At 35.6% G+C, this 7,808-nt stretch overlaps 1 protein-coding gene across 1 annotated transcript; it reads left to right on the forward strand.

Moving 5' to 3' along the window:
* Nucleotides 1–3,513: 3,513 nt before the first annotated feature.
* On the forward strand, nt 3,514–7,802 carry LOC136065451 (syntaxin-132-like; the record flags this gene model as incomplete). The annotated part of the gene is made up of 11 exons (XM_065768634.1): nt 3,514–3,664; nt 4,347–4,460; nt 4,774–4,830; nt 5,446–5,500; nt 5,953–6,035; nt 6,126–6,199; nt 6,298–6,340; nt 6,415–6,475; nt 6,629–6,654; nt 6,740–6,817; nt 7,743–7,802. Coding segments are annotated over exons 1-11 (669 nt in total), but the record flags the coding sequence as incomplete, so codon positions are not given.
* Between the last annotated feature and the right edge of the window lie 6 nt (nt 7,803–7,808).

The following is a 7,808-nucleotide window of genomic DNA, read 5'->3' on the forward strand; positions in this document are numbered from 1 at the left end:
AAACAAACACCAACCCACTGGAAAACTAAAGACCCACAAAACCCAGCAAACCACAACCCAGCAAACAACCCACAAAACCCATCGCCGCCACCAATAAAGGTAATATATTCAACCCAGCAACCAGAAACCAATGCCAACCCACCTATCATTGCCCCCAGAGAGAAATGAGAATGGAGAGAATCCATGAGGACAAAGTCACCATTGTGATGAGTGGCTTTAGGCGAAGCAGAAACGGTGGTGAGATCGATGCTTGGTGAGACGACTATGTGTGGAGATAGGCGGCTTGAGAGAGAGAGAGAGAGAGAGAGAGAGAGAGAGAGAGAGGCTTAGATAGGGAGAGAGTAGAGAGATGGGTGGAGAGAAAGAGAGGCAAACGAAGAGACAAATTTGTGAGAGGAGAGAGAAAAAGTTTAAAAAAAAAAAATTGTTTTAGCATTTGTGTCCATACTGTTCCAAATTTGGAACAGTATTGTTCACTCATGCCAAATTTTTTAGCATTTAAAACATTTGATGTGAGAGGTTTTTTGGTGTTTGGTGTGCCAAATGCCAAATCTTTGGCATTTGACACACCTAATGCTAGTGCTCTAACATGTTCACATGTTCTAGATTAGGGTTTATCACACATCACACACATATTCACCATGTTTTTCAATTTCAATTATTTGCATGCCTAGGATAAGATTTCATCATGCTTATCAATGTTTGTTTCACTCTTCAATCACTTGTTCTTGGATGCTATAATTGTTTGAATGATGTGATATGGTTATTGGCCACCAAAGTCTAGAAAAGTGGTTTCACTAGGCAGGTTAGGTGCCTAACACCTTCACAATCTTGTAACCTAACCTTTGAACTTAGATTAGGGTTAGTAGGTTAGGCTTATCCTTTTAATCTTCTCTTTTTAGATTGTAAGTAGGAATCAAAGCAATGTATTTTTGTTTTAGATTGCATCAAGGACCAAAACCATGTAATTCTCTAGTTATTATCAAAAAGGTGTGTCCTTTTGAATTCATCAATACAACAATGTACTTTTCAATTTGGTTTTCTTAATTCTCCAATTAAATAAGTGGCAACTCCATTATAAAACTCTTGACCTAGGGAGGCGAATAACACCAGTAAGATCCCCTCCGTTGTCTTTTGAGAGGCTATAACATGACTCCACCTCATTCGTGTAAGACATGACCAAAACCTACAATTTTTAGGTTTAGGCCTGGGGGCACGGTCTCATACATTTCTAAGGCAAAACAAAGGTGTGTTTGCATAATGCCACAAGCACAAATAAGGTATAAACCCCAAGGTAATGTGGTCCACAAGATGAACATGAACCCCACTATTTGTTCCATCCAACAACGAAACTAAAACTTTTCCCTTAAACAAAATAAGGCTAAAATGAAAGTGGTTAGCCAACATAGTAATGGTTAGGATGCCTAATAACAAGTAGAGAATGTGCATGGACTTCACTAATCTAAACAAAACTTGCCCCAAAGATAGCTATCATCGTCAATGCAACAATTAGATTATTGACTTTATAGTAGGACAAAAGTTACTAAACTTTATGGATGCATTTTTAAAATACAAACATATCTTAATGGACAAGGTAGACCAAGAGGAGAGTTGTTTGTCACTAACCATGGCCTTTATTACTACTGGATGATTCCCCTTGACCTGAAGAATAGAAGGGCCACCTACCGAAGGTTGGTGCACAAGATGTTCAAAGATCAAATAGGAAACAACATAGAAGTTTACGTGGATGACATGCTAGTGAAAAGCAAAATAAAAATGTCAAACACTTGAACGACTTAACATGTTCATTTCTTGGGCTACTAAAAATCGTCTTCCCTTTTTCAAGGTGTTGAAGAAAGCATTGAGTAGATAAGTAAATGCCAAAAAGCGTTTAAGAACTTGAAGGTTTACTTGAGAAAGCCTCCACTGGTCAACTCTTCCAAAGCTGAAGAGGATATCTACATCTACTTGGTGGTGTTCCTAAATGTCATAAGGCCGACCCTCATTAAGGAAGATGAAGGAATACAAAGTCCACTTTACTACTCGAGTCGTTTCTGATGGGTAAAAGAAGATAGCATGGAAAAGCTAGTCTTTGCCCTTGTCACAATGGCGCAAAAGCTTAGGCCATACTTTTGAGCCTACACAGTTTGTAGTGGGGATGAGTCAACCACTAAAGAATGCCATAAATAAGCTTGATTCCATTGGAGAGCTAGCTTAGTGGGCTATCGAGCTAAATGAGTTTAGCATAAAGTATTATCCCTAGGATTGCAATTAAGGCATAACCCCTTAACTGATTTCATCGTAGAATTCATTACCACAAAGGACAATCCAAGTTATTTAATAGAACAAGAGGCACCTAGATGGAAACTTATAACAAATGGCTTATCCGCAAAAAGTGCCATGTTATACACTTGGAACAAATGGCTTAATACATGATGTGACTTGAATTTCCAGACACGAATAATGAGGTAGAGCATGAAGCGCTCAATACTCTATTTAAATTGGCAAAGACACTAAGAGCAGTATCTTTGGTCGACCATAACGATTCACATTTGATCGCTTGACAGGTCAAAGAAGAATATGAAGCCAAGAAACAGTGGATGAAGAACTACTAGGGCATAGTACACCTAGGTAGGCCTTTGATAAACTCAAGCTCAGCTAGTGTTCGAAATAAAATTAAATGAACAAATTTGAATTTTTAATACTTAATTCGGCTCGGTTTGTTTATAGCCCTACAAATATGTGTATTACTTACCTATATTGTTTTAGTAAGAATTTGTAAATAACACTCTTACAAAGTTTTCTATCAAATGGTGAACTGTATATTAACAATGTAACATTCTAACAAAATTTTCTATCAAATAGTAAACCGTATATTAACAATGTAACCTGTTTCTCAATATATATATATATATATATATAACTTAGTAGTCTACAAAACAATGCAACTTGTTCCTTCAAGCCAAAAAAAAAAAAAAAAATGTAACTTGTATACACATGTTATTATGGATTCTCAATATATATATATATATATATATAACTTAGTAGTCTACAAAACAATGCAACTTGTTCCTTCAAGCCAAAAAAAAAAAAAAAAATGTAACTTGTATACACATGTTATTATGGAGAATTAGGTCCGTTTGGTAATGTTCTAGTAACATTATTTTTATGTTTTGGAAATGAATATAGATGAAAAAGTGTAAAAATACGTGTAATATTGTTTAAACAACAAAAACTGTTGTTTAAATACCCCCTACCAAACACCCCATTTATCACAATTATCAAAATGGCTTCCTCAAGTCTATTTTATATGTTAGTGAAGAGAATGTTTTTGGGGGTACAGAAATAAATATAGTTTGTGACAACTTTTGAGTTTTTGTACGCGTCACGCGTGGCGTGAGTAAGTTGTCCGTCTGTGTGTCGTTTTAGTCATCTTTGGATCGCCGGCAAACTGACAATAACATAATAACATTGTATCGATATTATATATTTATTATAGTATTATTAAGTTAACACAATTTCTTTAAAAAAAAAAAAAAAAAGAGTTGACACACAGCTCCTATGCTCCTTGTCTTTCCTATTCGTTGAAAATTTTCTTGCTCTCTCTCTCTCTCTCTCGTCTAACTCTGAATCTGTGATTTTCAAGATGAACGACCTTCTTACGGTACTTGTGTTTCTCACTTCTTTTCAACTTTTGTTAGTTATGTGTGTATATGTGATTGTTTTGTATACTAGTGGATTGAAATCACTGTTTTTATGTTAACCCATCCTTTTCAATGACTGGGATATTAAAAGTGATGATTTTGCTATTTGGGTTGGTTTTCTCTGCTCTGTGTATGACTGCAAGATTGGTGTTGTCTGTGTTGGATTTGACACTCTGTTTTATGATGATGAATTTATAGTCTAAGATGCCTTTATCTGTGAGTTCCATGTAAAATTGAGCCTTTAGGGAATACCCACTTGGGATTTAAGAATTATTTACAATTAGATGGCTTATATATCTCCACCACCTTGGGTTTATGTGGTTTTCTTCATTGATATAATTCTCTAACTTGAATTGGCAACCAAACTGAGCTAATGGTACTGCTCAATAATTTATGCATGTGAGTAATTTATTTGACTATCATAGCACCATTATCTAAGACTTCAGAAACTTATTCTCTTGAAAAATTTAGAGATTGAATTGAATTTGGATGGGAGAGAAGAGACTGCTTAATTTTGAAACTTTTGAGTTTTTTTGTTTGGGTAATTTAATTGTTGATTCAGAGATAAATATGCAGAGCTTTTTTCTTTTCAGGTCAAATGTTAAAGAATTTTCATTTTTGCGTGCTTTTGTTGTGGTTTAGGATTCATTTGTTAGTGATGCCAAAGGTCAGCCTTCCAGAGAAAATGATATCGAAATGGGAATGCGTGTTCCTGGGAGCAATCCTGATTTGGGAATGGGAGCTTTCAATAAGCAGGTATGTCCTATCTATGATGATCTATTTCCTTTTGCAAAGCTTAGATGAGAAATGGAAATCCATCACATTTGATAATGTTGAATTTTATTTGATTTTTAGTGAACATTTATTAATAGTTTACATTAGTCAGGCAGGGCAAGAGAAATCAAATTTGCATGTGATTCTCTTTCTACTTCTGTTATTTTCCAGCAGGGGAAAAAAAATCTAGAACTGTCATCTTCAATTAGATTTTGCTTTCTAACAAGTTACTTCCCCCCCCCCCCCCCCCCCCCCCCCCTCCTTCTCTCCTTTTCCTGCTGTTCTTTGTTATTAGATACAAGAGACTGAGAAACAGGTGGAGAAGCTCTCCGGGCTTCTTAAACAACTGAAGGTATGTTGATTCTCTCCAAGGGCTAAATTCTATTTGGGTTTTCTATTGAGAAGTATATAACAATGTTTCTGAAAACGAGATATGATTCATGTAAAATTTCATTGCCTTTTAGTTAGTAAATGTGTTGCATGTGCTGTAGTGTGAAACCTTTTGGTTTTGGTTTTCTAAATCTTTCATTTTGGTCTAGCACTAGAGTTCACACATGATGAATTCTATAGTTTTATTACTTGATCTCTACGGCTCCTAATAGGAATAGTAGTAGCACCTAATATTTGTCATCCAGAGCAAAGGTTAAGCTGGAAAACCTGTATGGTAGGCATCGAGTTCAGTTCTTCAACTTCTTAGTAAAGCCAACCTGCTCATAATATAATTAGGAGAACTGTAACAGGGTTAAGAAGGACAAGATAAATGTCAGAAACAATTTTGGAAATTTGATTAAAAACTCTAAATGATTCTGTAATTATTTCAAATTTAGTTGGATCAGATACTGATCCTAGTGACTGGCCTTCTACCTGGATGGCCAACGGGGTGTTTTCTGTTCCAAATGGCACAATGGTTTAACTAGAGAATCTCCCAGATAGTACTTTAAAAACAACATGTGAAACTTTTGTACAGGATGCTAATGAGGAATCAAAGGCTGTTACAAAAGCATCTGCCATGAAAGGTAACAATATTTCCTATATTGCTTACAATTGAAAGGCTTGTATTTGGAACAAAATGTCACCTCATTATCATTTTATCAAAACTTGGCTATGAGTAAGTTGCATGGCTAAGAACGAATCAACATAGGCAGGTAGTTGATAATGTTCATTCAATATTGGCCAAAGCACAGATTTATATTTTGAAAGCCTGAACTGTGGCACAAAGAAATAAAGCATTGGCAGAAAATTGGCAAGAAGATTTTGTTAGAATCCATGCCTTCAGGGTCCCCTGTGGATTTGTTTTACAAAATCTTGTCTATGCCTACTGACTTAGCCAATTGATTTTAACTTGGGGAAAACTCTTAATAACTTCTACAAGATGCATTAAGTTTACCAGTTTTGAGTATCTAATTTATCTTTGAGCTTGTTTTGTAGAATTATACTCATAACAACACTTTCTGTTAAACTATATTCAGCTATTAAAAGCGGATGGAGAAAGATATTGATGAAGTGGGAAAGATTGCACGGAATGTGAAAGGAAAACTAGAAGCCATTAGCAAAGATGTAATACCTTGATCAATTGTGTCTAAATCTGCTAGTTTCTTCTGAGGGTCATTACCCTTTTTAAGGTTACTGACTCTTCATTATTTCCAGAACATTTCCAATCGACAAAAGCCTGGATGTGAAAAGGGAACCGGTGTAGACAGAGCAAGGATGAATATGACAAAGTCCGGCGCGAGTGCAAATATTTAACTCTTAGAGTGCTTCTGAATTCCTTTCTTTAGATAATCTAGCAAATTGACTTAAAATTAATTTTGAATGGCAGTGCCTTGATGAAGAAGTTCAAGGAGCTAATGATAGAGTTCCAGGCATGACTACATCTTATGATTGTTAATGTTGATTTTAGTTTCCACTGTCTTCTCATTTGTATGGTACGTTTCAGACCCTTAGGCAGAGAATCCAAGATGAATATCGCGAGGTTGTGGAGAGAAGAGTCATGACAGGTTAGAAAACTTCTGCCTGCAATATGAAAGATGCAAAATAACAAAATTATGAGTTACATGTTAAAGTAATGGTGTTATAGTACTATCATTGCTTTTTTGAGTTGGTGATAATGTTTTTATACATTTTTGTGCTTGTATGATTTGATTGAGCAGTCACAGGAACCAGACCAGATGATGAGGTGAGCCTGAATCCTTCTATTGTGCTTTGAGGATTGATAAATTTGGATATTATTTTAATTGGTCAAATTGTAATGACTTTTGTAGACAATTGACCACCTGATAGAAACTGGAAATAGTGAGCAAATCTTTCAGAAGGCAATGCAAGAAGCAGGACGAGGACAGGTGTGCTCTTTTTGACATCTAACATGAAATATATTGAATAGATTTCCTTCTGTTTTCCACTTTAGTTATAGCCCACAATTGATAATTATTTTTGGAGGCGTCTTACATTGTCATTGCTTCTTTTACTGAACTTTAAAATCATAAACACAAGAAATGACATTGAATATTTAACAAGCACATCCTGGAATGGGTTTGTCGTATTTTTGTGTTTTAAATAAGATCATAAATAATGGCAATGTTTACTTACCAAAAAAAACTGCCAGTGTTTAAGTTACGTCGAGGTCAGTTTGCCATATGAAAAGGTAGAATATTCAAGTGCATGACTTGGAATTTGTGATGGAGCAATGGGAAGCATGTTGAGCTCCATTTTGGTAGTAATCAATGATAGAATGAACAGAGTGTTGGTATAGTGTTTGGCTAACATGGCAATCAACTACAGAGAGTTTATTGCCATGTTCTGATCTAGGTTACTAATAATTTCCCATCAAATGGATTATTTAGGTCTGCAGTTAAATAATCCTGCCTCCTTCGACCAGTCTGATTATATACCTACTGATGAAAACTTTAATATTTGTTTGAATTTGTATCTTAATCACTCCATCATGCTAATAATGTCTCAGTGGATAGCACAGAAACTTGTCTTGAAAAAAGAGATTTGGATGAATGACCCTTCCCCTGTGTCCCGTAAACCCACCACCCACCCAAAGAGTGTTTACTTGAATTGCCCAGGCCTGCAAGTTGCATATTGAGGACTGGACAAGCTTACTTATATATTTGCAGCTTAATTCCGGTTATAAGGAGAATTTTCCAACAACCTTCTTGACTACATTATAGCTTTATTATGCTTAAAGGGCACAAGGAGAAGAAACAAAAGACAAAAGGGGGTTAAAAAAGCCCATTAATTATTTTTGGGCCATGGTTGCAGGTGCTAAACACCGTTGAAGAAATTCAGGAGAGACATGATGTTGTAAAAGAAATTGAGAAAAAGCTG

This window comes from Quercus suber, unplaced genomic scaffold, assembly GCF_002906115.3.
Source record: "Quercus suber isolate HL8 unplaced genomic scaffold, Cork oak 2.0 scaffold_979, whole genome shotgun sequence".
In the NCBI taxonomy this organism is placed as follows: domain Eukaryota; kingdom Viridiplantae; phylum Streptophyta; class Magnoliopsida; order Fagales; family Fagaceae; genus Quercus; species Quercus suber.